The sequence below is a fragment of the Cherax quadricarinatus genome, chromosome 69, assembly GCF_038502225.1.
Source record: "Cherax quadricarinatus isolate ZL_2023a chromosome 69, ASM3850222v1, whole genome shotgun sequence".
Classification (NCBI taxonomy): Eukaryota; Metazoa; Arthropoda; class Malacostraca; order Decapoda; family Parastacidae; genus Cherax; species Cherax quadricarinatus.
The window spans coordinates 18,570,907-18,587,881 of record NC_091360.1 but is presented as its reverse complement, the minus strand read 5'-3'; the positions used below and the strand labels follow the sequence as shown (position 1 = coordinate 18,587,881).

The following is a 16,975-nucleotide window of genomic DNA, read 5'->3' as shown; positions in this document are numbered from 1 at the left end:
TTGTTTCTTCTAAATATTTCTTGTCTCACTTTAACAATGTATTATGTCTACTCCTGGGAAGGTGACACAGTCACTCTTGTGGTTCTTGAATAAAGTTTATAATATGAGTGACTCTTATCACTAGCGCAGGTGGAAAAAAGACACTTATATACAATTCAGGACATTTATTTAAACAAACTTTTCACCACGAGCGGCTTCTTCAGTCCTCATATTGAGGTAAATAAAAACGAATGTACATAGGAGCAGTAGTAAGGTGGAAAGCTGCGAGAGGGTAGCAGTAGTAGTAGTAGTAGTAGTAGTAGTAGTAGTGGTAGTAGTAGTGGTGGTGGTGGTAGTAGTAGTAGTAGTAGTAGTGGTGGTGGTAGTAGTAATAGTAGTAGTAGTAGCAGTAGTGGTGGTGGTGGTAGTAGTAGTAGTAGTAGTAATAGTAGTAGTAGTAGTAGTAGTAGTACTAGAAGTAGTAGTAGTAGTAGTAGTAGTAGTAGTAGTGGCAGTAGTAGTAGTAGTAGCAGTAGTACTAGTAGTAGTAGTAGTAGTAATAGTAGTAGTAGTAGTAATAGCAGTAGTAGTAATAGTAGTAGCAGTAGCAGTAGTAGTAATAGTCGTAGTGGTAGTAGTAGTAGTAGTAGCAGTGGTAGTAGTAGTAGTAGTAGTAGTAGTAGTAGTAGTACTGTGGTGAGATGCTTGTGTTAGAGAAGGACCTGTCAACATTACAGGTCTCCAGAATAATGTTTCCAAAATGTTACAAAAGTATCTCATTCTTCCAAGTGTCGGCTTTCTAAACTACTTATATCTGTTGCATCGCCCCAGACTGAGGATCACCTTGTAATGGCGTCGTACAGGTGAACTTTTACCCCAGCTTGTGTTGCCAGTCAGTGGGTGTCTCTCAGTGTGTAAAGTCTGCCGCTCTGGCTGCTAGTGGTTGCCGTTACGTGCTAGTTTACTAAACTGTCAACATAATAGTAATAACAATAATGATTACTGACGAGTCGTACATAAAGTGGTTAAACTGAAACTACTACGGTTCTTGGTGAAGCCAAGTATTCCATTTTATCTGTGATTATTTTGTATCATGTGTTGATGTGGACTATTCTCCACAGTTGAGAAAACATATTATGACGTTACCAACAGCTTTAAGCAGATGCGTTAATAATGGTGAATTCTTTTTAATTCAAGGAATTGGAAATACCGTATTCCACCCATCAAACCTGAGAGCTCACATTTCCCTGTCATTCTTCATCTTCAGCGAATTTATTGCTACCCCATAAATATAATAAAGAAACTAGCAATAGTAAACTAATAAAGAAGGAAATGTTTATTGAAAACAATATTTTATGTCGTATAGTAGGGAACCATATGTAATATCGTGAATGAAAAGGCAAAATTGTTTACCATGGAAAAGGAAAGGAGCTTAAATAAGTCCTAAAACTCACAAGCCAGTGTGTTAGCCACTCGCCCAGCTGGCGGAGTTCGACTTAGTCGCCCAGCTGGCGGAGTACGACTTACTCGCCAAGTTTCCAAGCGCCACCTGTTCTGTGATTTGTTTGTTATCATGTTATTATGTTATCGTGAGGCATGATGTAGGACAACTTTTGTGTCATTATAGACCATTGTGTCACAGTAGTGTTTGTATTGTTGTATTGATGATGACATCAACAGTACAGTGTTTGTATTGTTGTATTGATGATGACATCAACAGTACAGTGTTTGTATTGTTGTATTGATGATGACATCAACAGTACAGTGTTTGTATTGTTGTATTGATGATGACATCAACAGTACAGTGTTTGTATTGTTGTATTGATGATGACATCAACAGTACAGTGTTTGTATTGTTGTATTGATGATGACATCAACAGTACAGTGTTTGGAGTGTAGTATTGATGATGGCATCAACAATGAATCTTCCTGTAGCCTGCTGGTCCAGTGGCTAACACGTCGGTCTGGAGTTTTATAACTCTCTGATCGTGGGTTCTATCCCGCCCGTAGTTATGGTTTATACCATAAGTTTATTCTGAGTAGAGGCAAATATTTAATTTTACTGAAATTGTTTTAAAATTTGGAATCAGATCAATTACTGGAGAATGTCTTGCCTAATTAACTTCAAACTTTCACAATTTTTGGACTTTATTAATAGAAAGCTTGAAGCTCACTTTGAGATGTTTAAATTTTAATTTGCCAGTTTTAATTAATAAAAAGTTTCCCATGTTTCTAACCATAAATATTTATGAATCTTAATTACGTTGGGTTAGGGAAAAAGGGACGCCAATTTGCAGTTTTTTAAACCAATTTCACCAAACAGGATTTTCTAATTCAAGAAATAAAACATTTTTTCCTATATACAATTGTTGATAATTTGAAATAGAATATAATTAAGGATGAAAACTTAGGACCAAAAAGATTGAAGTTTTTAGGGAGCCATTATAATGAACAAAGACAGACTTTCTTATTTTCATAATATTTCATAGCAATATTTCCTGCTCTCCATGTTACTTTTAATTAATTCAACAATAAGTCTACAGTACAAGTTACCAGTAAACTCAACAGCTTTATTCTCCTATAATTCTTACGCTCTCTTCTGTCATTTTTACTTTTATACAAAGTAACTAAGCATGTTAACTGCCAGTCCCTAGATACACCTCCCTCTTTCACTAATTTATTGAATAAAAGCACCAATCACTATAAAACTATATATCCACCTGCTTCAAATATTTCTGTCTTGATCCCATCAATCCTACTCTGTCATATGCTTTCCTTTTACATTCACTTATCACTCTCTTTACCTTCCTCTTACTCTCCTTATACTCCATCATCACTCTGTCAATCGCTCCTCTTCCCTCCCACACCCACCCTCCTATATACACAAACTTCTGCCGCACACTCTAACATTCCATTCTTAAGTCTATTCCATACTTCTTCAACTTCCTCATTATCTATGCTCTCACTAAACCATCTTTCTACCATTAATTGCTTATATATTATCCTAACCATACCACGGGCGGGATTTGAACCCGCGGTCAGAGAGTCTCAAAACTCCAGACCGTCGCGTTAGCAATCGTGTCATTACTATTTCGAGTCATGTTAACGGCTTTGAGGGGACTTGAGCTAGAGTTCGTCACGGCCACGCTAGCTGGAGATTCGTCAGTAAAAACTTGCAAGTGTGGTCACAGTGGTGCCTATGCTAACCTTCCTATGGTGTAGAAATATACCTAGTTGAATGAATCTTACGATTTCGTGAGTCAAGTTATATATTATCCTAACCGCCTCTTCCTTTAGTTTATAAATTTTCACCTCTCTTTTGCTTGCTGATGTCTTTCTCCTTGAACACAGTCTAACTTTTACTCTGACTGTAGTTAAAACTAAAAAACTATCTGATATATTTGTTGTTCCTTCTCTAATAATAAAAATAATAATAATAACTATTATTATTATTATTATTATTATTATTAGTAGTAGTAGTAGTAGTAGTAGTAGTAGTAGTAGTAGTAGTAGCAGCAGCAGTAGTACTAGTAGTTCGAGGTTCTAGGTTCTGACCTGAGGATAGGTGAGATGGGGAAAGAAAAGGGAGGGGAGGGATGGAAAATTAGAAGAGGTTGGGAGGGTGGAGCAGGAGGTACTGCAGGGGGTTGTGCTGGAGCGAGATGTGCTGTTGGCAGCAGAGTCAGTAGAGTAGGGCTGGGTCTCAGATGCCTGGCAGGAGATGGCTGGAATGGCAGTGGTGTCTAGAAAAACAGGATCGTTTTGGAGCCACACCCCAGCTTTAGCTAAATAGCAAAGTGCTGGTGGACTTTGGTTGCAGATGGGTGATGATTAGACTGTGCTGCTGTCAGAGTCGTCTCTGACTGAGTTTAATTTTGCTCTTGTGAGGTTTAATACCTTCATTTTGGAGTGGTGGATGTGTATTTTGTCGTTGAGGATGTCGAGTATGGATTGTACGGTCGGAAGTTGAGTTCCGTGAACGATGTACTTTGCAGTGTTGTCTTGGAGTCATCGGCTGAGTTCTGGGAAGGGCATAGCTCTACTGTATGGTTTCGTGTTGCAGAACGTGGCATAGTCGTATTTGAGGATCGGTGTGGCTGCTGGTGGGGGCTGAGCTGGGCGAGCCGGGGTTTCTGATAGGTCAGTAGCCGTAGGGTTGGAGGCGGATGGTGGTGGGTTCTCGTTGGTGGGTTCTTCTGAGGTCTCAGAGGTCTCTGGTTGGGCCAACTCAGTGTCGGGTGGGGGTTGAGGTAGCGGTGGAGTAACGACAATGTTGGTGACATTTGCAGTGGATTTGAGAATCCCAATGGAAGGTGGTGATGCAGGGAATGTGAATCCCGGCATGTTGTTGAGCTTGAAGAGTTCGTTGATGGTGGTATTGAAGGAACCAAGCTCAGCTGCATTCTGTACATGGGCATACATAATGCAGTAAAGGATTTTGGTGGAGTCGCCAGCAGGAGCTGGCAGGGGATTGGTGGAGGCTGCTTGCATGGCTTGTAGAATCTTGGTGGTGTCTGCTTGAAGCTTGGTGATAGTGGCATATGAGGTTGTTTGTGGGTTGGGCTTATTTTGTTGATGGTATTGTTTCTTGGCTGTCTCTTCTGGTAGGGCATCTGGCCGCGAGAGTATGGTGATCATTCTTGCAGTTCAGGCATTTAGGTGGTGCAGCAGTGGTGCAGTTTTTGAAATCGTAACCCTCGAGGTCACAGGTAGGACAGAATGTTTTGTCCTTGGCAGTGCAGTCTTTGGTGGTATGTATTTTTTTTTTTTTGTCATGATCATCTCTCAACGGGCTGTAATAGATCATATTATGTAAACAATAAATTACCCCTAGGGGGTGTTATGTCAGCATATTTCATTCACGGATTGCCGACAAACTTATTTGTGTGGACTCAAAGTCCGCACCTCACTGCTGACTATAGGTTGATTACAAACTCCTTGTGACTCAAGAACTGCGCAGTCCCCCGTATTTCAAGAAATTCGTAACCTACCTTGCTCCTGTAGCATGAGCAGTGTGGGATTTGTAGGAATTTTTCTTCTTCAATGAAGGTTGGGTTGATGTGGAAGTAGTGAATAGCCAGGCCCTCAGCGAGAGCTCTGGTTGCCATGTTGACGTTGCTGAAGGTGAATGAATGAATGAATGATTCTAGGTAAGACCCCATGATGGGGTGAGCGGGGAAGACTGGACAGACGAAGAGTAGGTCTTGAGAGGAGTGTCCTTAGTCTTAGAGAAAGAGCCAGGGCTTGACCCAGCAGCAGAGCTCAACGTGAAGGAATTTGCAGGAACGAGCTTGAGAGTCAGGATACACAGGCAAGCTTGATAGGTAACACGGGAGCACGGCTGTGTGCATCTCATCAGCGCGAGGTGTTGACTGGCTTGTGATTGGTGGAGACTGGCGAGAGGGGAGAGGCAGGCAGGAGATGGCAGCTAGTGATCACGTGACTTATGTGCGATCATGCCATGGAGTGATTGATCCGTTTACAATTCTTCTATATGCTGATTTTGAGAGCATGACAGGTTTTAGAATGCGCATCTTGTCAATGCGTAGGTCTTCTAGTATGGCGTTGGTGGTCTGTGGGTCGGTTCCTGGTGCAACAGTGTACTTGATGCTGCCATTTCCTATGCTGTATATAGCTTGGCCTTCATGCACGGTCTCGAATTCCGGACTGCATGTGTACAGGGTGATAGGTGCTATATTTTTGATGTTTCGGTCTTCTCTCGTTGTTTCTAGTGGGTGTGTAGTTTCTTGTGGACGACTCACAGGTGGATGTAATTTAGCTTTCTTTGCAATTGGTGACTGAGATGGAGATTCGAGGTGTAGGTCGGCACAGGTGGCGGCGGTCTCGGGTAGATCAGGTAAGAGGGTGACCTTCAGCATGGATGAAGCGTTGATTATTTTGGTAATGTAATCCACCTTAGCCCAGGGGTTCTGTGCATATAGGCACTTCAACTCCAGGGCTATCCATATTTATTGATCCCTCAAAATGGACTAATTACTGTTTCATTCACTCAGGGGCATCCTTGCACCTTGCATTATTTCATTAACCCCTTCACATATCCTCATTAGTTCCTCTTCAGTTGACGTCACACCCGGAAATGGTCCACATAAGATTATTTACCCAATCACTTCGCTCAGTGGACCACCTGTGCACTTAAAGTGTGCATTTATCGTCGCCTGAAGTAAGAACAATTTATTATTTAACTGTTTGTTAATTATATCATTAAAAGCAGTCAACAATTTTGGTATCTTGCTCAGTTCGCAGAGCTGGGCCAGTTAACTGTCCATACGCCATCCTATAATTAGTAGATAATTCTGGACGGTTTAGCTTCCACGGAAATCGCACCCAATAATGTCCAGATTCAAATTTAACATCCTTCAGGTATTGTTCCTGAGTAAAGGAATCATTTGGACTTTCCTCATTTATATTAATCCCTATGCTGTCCAGCTCCCACAAATTAGACTGGTTCAACATCATTCTCGATAGAAGAATACTTGTACTAGGTTGACCTTTTATAAGACACTGTGACTGTATTCACTACTTCCTCTAGTCATTATTACTAGGCGGTAGTCTGCCATATATTACATGGCCAGTACCAGTGTTGAGGAGAGTGACGCCGCATGGTTTTGGATTTATGCCCTTTATCCTGAATTATTACATCCAACACCGGCAAGGCTACCTCAGCTAGGCCATCATTATTGCCATTAGCTGCAACCTTTACATCAGTCAATGTAGTGTCATTATTGTCACCATTATTATAAGAATCACATACAACCCTGCACATAACTGTATGGTGCCTTCCCTTGTTGCATTGATAGCAACTGTTCAATTTGGTATGACAATCCTTTACATTATGATTGTCTAGACATCTGATAAATCTATCAAGTTCTTTCATTCTTTCCACTTTAATATCCCATGAATTATAGGCATTACAATTCTTAGTAAAATGAGTACCCATGCAGAAGAGACAGTCTCTCTTTTCCTTGCCTGACCTCTTATTAACTGGGTTACCTTTATTGAGGTACTTATTCCTCTTACCTTGATGTGAGGAACCACTATTACTGATTCCTTTCACTTGATATGTGCCTATTTAACTCTTAATTATGATTATTACCACTGGGATTATTTTTCACTTTTGAGACTTGACAGATACTTCAGAGTCATTATGTGTTATATCCTTAGAACTGTTTGGCTGACTGGTCTGCAATTGAACAATTAATTCTTGCCGACCTAGTCTGATTTCCTCCAGACCGTACTCTGGAGGTTTTGGCAAACACACCCTTTGCATTAAGAGGTTGATCAACTGCCTGGCTTACACCCTTCAATTTATTCAAAGCCTTACTTTTACAAGACAGTTTTTCTTCCAATTCGTAATGTTGATTAATTAAGACATTCATTTCCATTCCATCTGCTCAATTCTCCAGCAGATCTCTTTCACAGTCTTTAAACCACAATTTGTACCACTCAAATCTACTCTCTAAAGCATCTAAATATAACTTTAATTCATTAGGTTTCACGGTTCTTTGATTCATTAAATCCAAGCACTTGCATGCCTTCGTCATATGGCATTTAATAGCCTGTAATGATTCTTTCATTACTCTAAAATCCACGGACTTGTCAGCCACATTAACTCCATCAGATCCAGTCATAGTTAGAGAATTATTAATCACTGATTATACAACTTAAGTAGGCGCCTTATAAGAGTAAATCTTGCACTTTACTCTTGTATAAATCCTAGCCACACATGTGCTAGCAATTAATTGGGCTAATTATCATCCACCACACGATCGATTAAATTTGTGTACTCTATACCCACTTCCTACAATCAGTCACTTAATTATTAATTAATTTTTCACTGATTGCATCCGGTTCAGGAAGGACCAGCGGGCAGATATGGAAAATTTTCTAGGGTGTTACCTGTATGTACCTCAGCATTACATGCATACGAGTAATCTCATTGGGAGACAAAAACTATATTGTTTACCGTAGTCACCCCATGTAGACATGTGAGAAAACTTACCCACCCCTGGTCACTGCAGGTGGCCTTCGACACTCACAATCTTATCCATATCTATCCGAGACCATTATAAATTGGATAGCACCCACAAGTACGGCGCTACTATTTAATTTTGGACTGTATAGATTATATTAGTTTAACTGAATGAAGGGAAGGGGGGTAGGTTACACATGGATATATCCATCAAGGAAAAACACTTGTACATAATCCCACCATTTACCAGATATTCTCTGGTGGTCACTTGATGTAGCTGGATCACCAATAACCTATCCAATTACAACATACCTAACTGGCCAGTATCAGTCTGCTATAACTAGAAAGGTTACTTAACTGTGGGTGACTGATGCTCCTTATTTCCTCCATTCACCATCTCATTTCGATGTCCTGTTACACTGAGACAGTTCTTATTCCAGCAGGACGAGGTATCCGTTGGTTTGTCCCGGTTTAGAAGTCGTAACTCCATAAAAACTTCACTATCCTCGAGACAGGAACACGAGATAAACAGATGCTCACTCTGAGAACGGCGACTCATTTCACTTCACACATTCTCTTAACTTGGTGTTATTATCACTGATTACTTCTTAGCCCACCATACTGTTTAATGTCCCCTAATTATTATACACATTGGAGGCCACTCCATTAAGATCTGAGACTGATGAGTGATGATTAAACCATGGGTATTTTAACCTGGGACACACTCCATGGCGACGCGCCAGTCACCACGGGTCCTATCATTATTCACTCATTTTACTATTTTGTTACGGTGGTCCCGTAAATCATGTTCCCTCACTCTTCACCAGGAACAATTACGACATTTCCTATTTTGAAGTGAGGCCTATATTAATCCTTAAGCAGCCGTGAACGCCAATTTCCTGGTCCCATGCTTTTCCAGCCTCTTAAATCCATTCAAAACACTCCCGCTTAATCCATGCCCTGTGTCGACCTCTTCCCCCGCACATCCGCGCAGACGCAGAGGGAACTCTTGGTTCTATTCCATTTTCAAATACATTTTTGACCCATATCGACCCATTAAACACCTATTAGGCACTATAGCTTCGGAAAATTAAAATATTTTCCACAGACATGTTGTCAATACCGTTCTCGAGTTAGGGTAACGTCAGAAAATTGGCATACATTTATAGAGTTTTGAGGCTCATTTATGAAAAAAAATAATTTGGATTGTCGATCTTTTGACTGATTAGTGGCTCGCTAAACACACAGTCACACTGAGACTTCAATATCTCACTCATTTTTTTGTTGTCATCTGTGTAAGTTCCGTCTTGTCTGAACGAAGGCCCGATATTAGATCTGTTTTTTGCCTAGTTTTTTTTTTTGCAACTGAAAAGAAATATTTCGAATTTCTTTCCACTTCACTTATCATTTTAGCTTCTGATGCCTCTTCTAGATCCTGTATGAATCCTTTAACTTAAGCTAGATGCTTTCCACTCTCCTGGTCAGTACTTCCTTCCGTGTATCAGATAATCCAGCGTTTGTGAAGAATTCAGTGATTCTTCTTCATCTTCTGTAGAGGGAACGTCTTTTTCTCTCTTATCTCTTAGAGGAATATGCCTTGAATATACTTCAGCTGTCAGGAAGCTGTTCCTTTCAAGGCATTGGTTTGAATTCATGTTATTTAAGATATCTTCCCAACATGTTTCATTTAAGACAAGGTTCACCTGATCCCAGTTGATGTTCCTTGTTATTGAAGTTGTATTTACTGAAGACACCTTCATAGCTCGTGCATTTTGCTGGTCAATACCCTCGTGCATGTCTGAACTTCGATTGGATTGCGATGGGAATTTGTTGTTTTGTTATTGTTATGTTTTTTACAGGTCCTCAGTATTTGTGAAAATGAGGTGAAGTGTGTTTTCCAGTCTTGTTGACTCCACTATCTACTGACTTAGGGTGTGTTTATTGTAGAAATTTAGCAGCTCAAGTGTGATAATTTTCTTCTGTTCTGCCTCCAGTGACTTTCTGCTGTTACATTATTTACTACATTCTTTCATTTTGTATGCCTTAGGTTGAAATTACCAAGCAGTAAGATGTCTGGGGATGGAGGTGGAAGACTTTCCAGACAGTAATCAATTTTCAGTAGCTGTTCTTTGAACTGTTGGGAGGTTGCATCTTGTGGCTTATACACAGCCACGATTATTAGGTTTTCGTTCTCCATCTCTACTGATAGAACTTCAACTACTTAGTTGTGGTGTTCAGCATCTCTGTGCAGATAAGCGATTCTTTCACAAACAGGCCAACCTCCCTCCCTTCACCTTGTTGCCTCTTCTTTCTATCGCATCTAAAATGGTTATACCCAGTTTTCCACATTCTTTGTCAAAGTGATCTTTTGTGTGGGTCTTGTGAAGGCTGCAAACATCGCATTTGAGTTCTCTAGAAGTCTGATGGAGCTTGGCTTGAGGCCTTGTACATTAGTAAATAGAAACGAGGTCATATTGTGTGTTTGTTGGGGGATTTTGTTATTGGCATCATAGTTGTGGTTCTGGAGTGCCATGAGAAGTCACTGGCTGTACGTCCAGTCCAACAAGAGTCCAAGGAGGTTGGCTATTTTGGTTATTTCCTTCCAGTTTCTTTCTTCGCTTCCTGTCACTAAAAAATCACTTGGAGTGGGATTGTCATAACTACTTTGGTTTCTCTTATGGGGTCTGTACCTCCTGGTCCCTTTTAGAAGGTATCCAGGGCAGTTGGTGTTGTATACAAATAGTTCCATCATTTTAACGACCACTATTGGTTTCTTATAAAATGAAGAGGGTCCTTAAAAATACTGTGTAATGCACACACTCATAATGAAAAAACATCCACGATCAGAGAAACCTGTTATTGTGAAGAAGTTTTTGAAAGTAGGGCTTGATAATGCTTGGTATACAATGAAAACTATAACAATTAAAAGCGTCTGTGCATCCTTTGACTCAGTGTTATTTAAGCTTCCTCAGAATCTTAAATAACACTGAGTCCAACCATATTTTATTCAGTGGAAAACTCTAAACCTGTAGTGGCTAAGTAGCCCCTAGGAAATGGGAGGAAATGAGTAAAATTAACATCCTTTTGTTAGTACACGACTGAAAAAGAGAGCAAATTACAGAACGTGAAGGATTTCAAAGAAAAGAATAAAGCAAAGTTTTCAACAATGGATTTCGAAGCCATCAGTGACGCTGTAGGCCATTTTGGCAGATACCAGAAATACGTGTTTGGTTTAGCCAGTATTGGGCTCTTCATTACATCCATGTCAGCGGTCTCCATGACATTTCTCGCCAATCCTGTCAAATACAGGTAAATCATTCCTCTTGAATGTTAATACACACACACGCACACACACGCACGCACACACACACACACACACACACACACACACACACACACACACACACACACATACACACACACACACAAACACACACACACACACACACACACACACACACACACACACACATATATATATATATATATATATATATATATATATATATATATATATATATATATATATATATATATATATATATATATATATATATATATATACATATATATATACAGGTGGTTAATTGATTTATATATATTTCAACCTGCTTCTGAGATACTGAAGGTAGTAGCGCTGCCCACCGAATTTTTATGAATAATCATAGCAATTGTTTAATTAATTAGACTTTTATTTTTTGAATGTCTAAAATTCACCCTAAATAAGATAAGAAACATTAAAAAAATAAAATTAATCAGCTAAAAATAAATATATTGCAAGCGTATCTATAACTAATTACCAGAGGCTTAACCACCTGCACACCATCATTGCTCTGGACCTACTAAGGGTTCAGGTTTGAAGTTGCTAGTTATGTGTACATATATCATGGGTCCCCTAGATATATTGAGGTGGCTAGTTTTGACTTAATAGCAATCGCTATGCTCAGTTCAATACCGAAAATATAGTTATTGTCACTAGCCACACTATAGTAAAGGGTTAACATTATGAACATCCTGAATGTTCATTTTGCTTTTCCCACCTATAAATTGATGTATACAGAAGAATAATATCTAAATAAAGAGTATACAAATGAAGGAAGTGTCCCAGGAAGTGTGGGGCTCATAGCACCATCTGCGTGTGCTGTTAGGATACACCAACAGTGTCCCAGGAAGTGTGGGGCTCATAGCACCATCTGCGTGTGCTGTTAGGATACACCAACAGTGTCCCAGGAAGTGTGGGGCTCATAGCACCATCTGCGTGTGCTGTTAGGATACACCAACAGTGTCCCAGGAAGTGTGGGGCTCATAGCACCATCTGCGTGTGCTGTTAGGATATACCAACACTGACCAAAATTGAATGGTGGTTGCTAGAGGTGGTGATAAAGTGGGTGTAAAATAACTTTAAATATTGTGTAACTGTTGACACTCTGCAGTGATGAACCTCCATAAATGTAAATTAATAAATTCATGCCAGTGCAGCATCCATTTTTTAGAAGGACTACAGGAGGCCCGTGAGTAGCTGGTTGGTGTAATGACACCAAGTATACTGTAGTGTAATGAAACCAAGTATACTGTAGTGTAATGAAACCAAGTATACTGTAGTGTAATGACACCAAGTATACTGTAGTGTAATGAAACCAAGTATATTGTAGTGTAATGACACCAAGTATACTGTAGTGTAATGAAACCAAGTATATTGTAGTGTAATGAAACCAAGTATATTGTAGTGTAATGAAACCAAGTATACTGTAGTGTAATGACACCAAGTATACTGTAGTGTAATGACACCAAGTATACTGTAGTGTAATGAAACCAAGTATACTGTAGTGTAATGAAACCAAGTATACTGTAGTGTAATGAAACCAAGTATACTGTAGTGTAATGACACCAAGTATAGTGTAGTGTAATGACACCAAGTATACTGTAGAGTAATGACACCAAGTATACTGTAGTGTAATGACACCAAGTATACTGTAGAGTAATGACACCAAGTATACTGTAGTGTAATGAAACCAAGTATACTGTAGTGTAATGACACCAAGTATACTGTAGTGTAATGACACCAAGTATACTGTAGAGTAATGACACCAAGTATACTGTAGTGTAATGACACCAAGTATACTGTAGAGTAATGACACCAAGTATACTGTAGTGTAATGAAACCAAGTATACTGTAGTGTAATGACACCAAGTATAGTGTAGTGTAATGAAACCAAGTATATTGTAGTGTAATGAAACCAAGTATATTGTAGTGTAATGAAACCAAGTATACTGTAGTGTAATGACACCAAGTATACTGTAGTGTAATGACACCAAGTATACTGTAGCGTAATGACACCAAGTATACTGTAGTGTAATGACACCAAGTATACTGTAGCGTAATGACACCAAGTATACTGTAGTGTAATGACACCAAGTATACTGTAGAGTAATGAGACCAAGTATACTTTAGTGTAGTGTAATGACACCAAGTATACTGTAGTGTAATGACACCAAGTATACTGTAGAGTAATGAGACCAAGTATACTTTAGTGTAGTGTAATGACACCAAGTATACTGTAGTGTAATGACACCAAGTATACTGTAGTGTAATGACACCAAGTATACTGTAGAGTAATGAGACCAAGTATACTTTAGTGTAGAGTAATGACACCAAGTATACTGTAGTGTAATGACACCAAGTATACTGTAGAGTAATGACACCAAGTATACTGTAGTGTAATGACACCAAATATACTGTAGTGTAATGACACCAAGTATATTGTAGTGTAATGAAACCAAGTATACTGTAGTGTAATGACACCAAGTATACTGTAGTGTAATGACACCAAGTATATTGTAGTGTAATGAAACCAAGTATACTGTAGTGTAATGACACCAAGTATACTGTAGTGTAGTGTAATGAAACCAAGTATACTATAGTACAATGACACCAAGTATACTGTAGTGTAATGACACCAAGTATACTGTAGTGTAATGAAACCAAGTATACTGTAGTGTAATGACACCAAGTATACTGTAGTGTAATGAAACCAAGTATACTGTAGTGTAATGACACCAAGTATACTGTAGTGTAATGAAACCAAGTATACTGTAGTGTAATGAAACCAAGTATACTGTAGTGTAATGACACCAAGTATACTGTAGTGTAATGAAACCAAGTATACTGTAGTGTAATGACACCAAGTATACTGTAGTGTAATGAAACCAAGTATACTGTAGTGTAATGACACCAAGTATACTGTAGTGTAATGAAACCAAGTATATTGTAGTGTAATGACACCAAGTATACTATAGTACAATGACACCAAGTATACAGTAGTGTAATGACACCAAATATACTGTAGTGTAATGACACCAAATATACTGTAGTGTAATGACACCAAGTATACTGTAGTGTAGTGTAATGAAACCAAATATACTGTAGTGTAATGACACCAAGTATACTGTAGTGTAATGACACCAAGTATACTGTAGTGTAATGACACCAAATATACTGTAGTGTAATGACACCAAGTATACTGTAGTGTAATGACACCAAGTATACTGTAGTGTAATGACACCAAGTATACTATAGTACAATGACACCAAGTATACTGTAGTGTAGTGTAATGACACCAAGTATACTATTATACAATGACACCAAGTATACTGTAGTGTAATGACACCAAGTATACTGTAGTGTAGTGTAATGACACCAAGTATACTATTGTACAATGACACCAAGTATACTGTAATGTAATGACACCAAGTATACTGTAGTGTAATGACACCAAGTATACTGTAGTGTAATGACACCAAGTATACTGTAGTGTAATGACACCAAGTATACTATAGTACAATGACACCAAGTATACTGTGGTGTAATGAAACCAAGTATACTGTAGTGTAATGAAACCAAGTATACTGTAGTGTAATGACACCAAATATACTATAGTACAATAACACCAAGTATACTGTAGTGTAATGAAACCAAGTATACTGTAGTGTAATGACACCAAGTATACTATAGTACAATGACACCAAGTATACTGTAGTGTAATGAAACCAAGTATACTGTAGTGTAATGAAACCAAGTATACTATAGTACAATGAAACCAAGTATACTGTAGTGTAATGAAACCAAGTATACTGTAGTGTAATGAAACCAAGTATACTATAGTACAATGACACCAAGTATACTGTAGTGTAATGAAACCAAGTATACTGTAGTGTAATGACACCAAGTATACTGTAGTGTAATGAAACCAAGTATACTGTAGTGTAATGACACCAAATATACTGTAGTGTAATGACACCAAGTATACTATAGTACAATGACACCAAGTATACTGTAGTGTAATGAAACCAAGTATATTGTAGTGTAATGAAACCAAGTATACTGTAGTGTAATGAAACCAAGTATACTATAGTACAATGACACCAAGTATACTGTAGTGTAATGACACCAAATATACTGTAGTGTAATGACACCAAGTATACTGTAGTGTAATGAAACCAAGTATACTATAGTACAATGACACCAAGTATACTGTAGTGTAATGACACCAAATATACCTTAGTACAATGACACCAAGTATACTGTAGTGTAATGAAACCAAGTATACTGTAGTGTAATGAAACCAAGTATACTGTAGTGTAATGACACCAAGTATACTGTAGTGTAATGAAACCAAGTATACTGTAGTGTAATGACACCAAGTATACTATAGTACAATGACACCAAGTATACTGTAGTGTAATGAAACCAAGTATACTGTAGTGTAATGATGTCAGCATAGTTGCTGATCCCCTGTATATGTATCGTAGTTAGTACCATCTATATACTTTATGTACACGATCCCTTGCTAGGCCTAGGGGCTATCATGTGTGATGTCACATGATGCCGCATGTGACTGTGAGAAGCGCTGTCCCTTCTTCATTTCACGCGAAGACCTAAAGGCAACAGGACAGGCTAGGCTGGGCTCTCCTCTCACACTCTGCTAATATAAGTGTTACCACCCAATAAGTGTGTTTATCTCCAACCATCATATTTCTACGAACCCTCAACAAATGCTGACAGCGGTGAGCGCATCAATTTGAAATTTACGCAGATGTACGGAGATTAAATTCTACCAGCCGAGGGATATTGTGTGTCGACCGCATGGGAGCCTAGCAGCCAGCTACCCCGAGCAAGCATCCACCAGCCTGTTTGCTTCCTGCTTCCTGGTCAGTCTTTGTGTCTTAGTGTTTTTTTCTGCTTATTTGCATTACTTCCAAGGGTTTGCAAATTAAGCCAAGCTGCCAAGCCAGTCTGTGAGAGGGAGTCAAGCTCTAAGCCACCCAGCCTGACTCAGTCCCAGCCTTGCCTCCTAAGCCAGCTTTCCACCCCTGCTGTGCTCATCGTTACAAGTTCTCAAGCCAGTCTGTGTGACGGGTTAAGCCAGCCATTCAGTAAGCCAACTAACCCAGTGACTAAACCCGGTACTCAAGAAAGCCACGTGAGTTCCAGCCTTCACCATCGATTTGTGCTCCCAGTTCCAAGCCATCCTGAGTGCTTATACCATCCCTGTGGTGTTGTGGTATTTTGTGGGTTTTTAAGCCAGCTTGGCTTAGAATATTTTTGTACCTAGCATGGGTGTACCCAGAGCACGTGGGTTATGCTGCTTATCTAGTCGGCCTAGCCACTCAAGCAGTGTCCCAGCACGCTGCCTTCACCACCATTGTTTTTCACACTTATATCGGGTCCTAGTGCCATATTTTATGGCTCACATAGCGGGTCAAGACCCAAGATTGTTCCATCATACCTGAGCGCCAATGGAAAAAAAGCCTAGCTATGTGGGTTCCTCGAGTTTAAGTGCAAATTCTTCGAGAAATCGCCGAGTAGAGATCGCTGCCAGCCCACAAGACTCAACACCCTTCCACCACCACTTCCCTCATTCTCCAGTGACATTGCTCCAGGAATAATAAGCTTTTTACAGAGACATTTGCAAGTGTTGAGACATTTTTTTTTTGTTCTCAGTGATT

The 16,975-nt window shown here is 39.3% G+C and overlaps 1 protein-coding gene across 3 annotated transcripts in view; it reads left to right on the top strand.

The window, feature by feature from the left end:
- Positions 1 to 208: 208 nt before the first annotated feature.
- The window catches only part of LOC128701878 (organic cation transporter protein), a 181,164-nt gene continuing 164,397 nt past the window's right edge, over positions 209 to 16,975 (top strand). Inside the window, exons 1-2 of one of the 3 annotated variants that reach the window (XM_053795846.2) lie at positions 209 to 921; positions 11,061 to 11,278. In XM_053795846.2, coding sequence (XP_053651821.2) covers positions 11,136 to 11,278 — 143 coding nt within the window. In that variant the 5' untranslated portion in view covers positions 209 to 921; positions 11,061 to 11,135. Of the gene's footprint in view, positions 963 to 10,980; positions 11,279 to 16,975 lie in introns of all 3 variants that reach the window. The other 2 variants (XM_053795845.2, XM_053795844.2) reach the window with 2 other exon arrangements.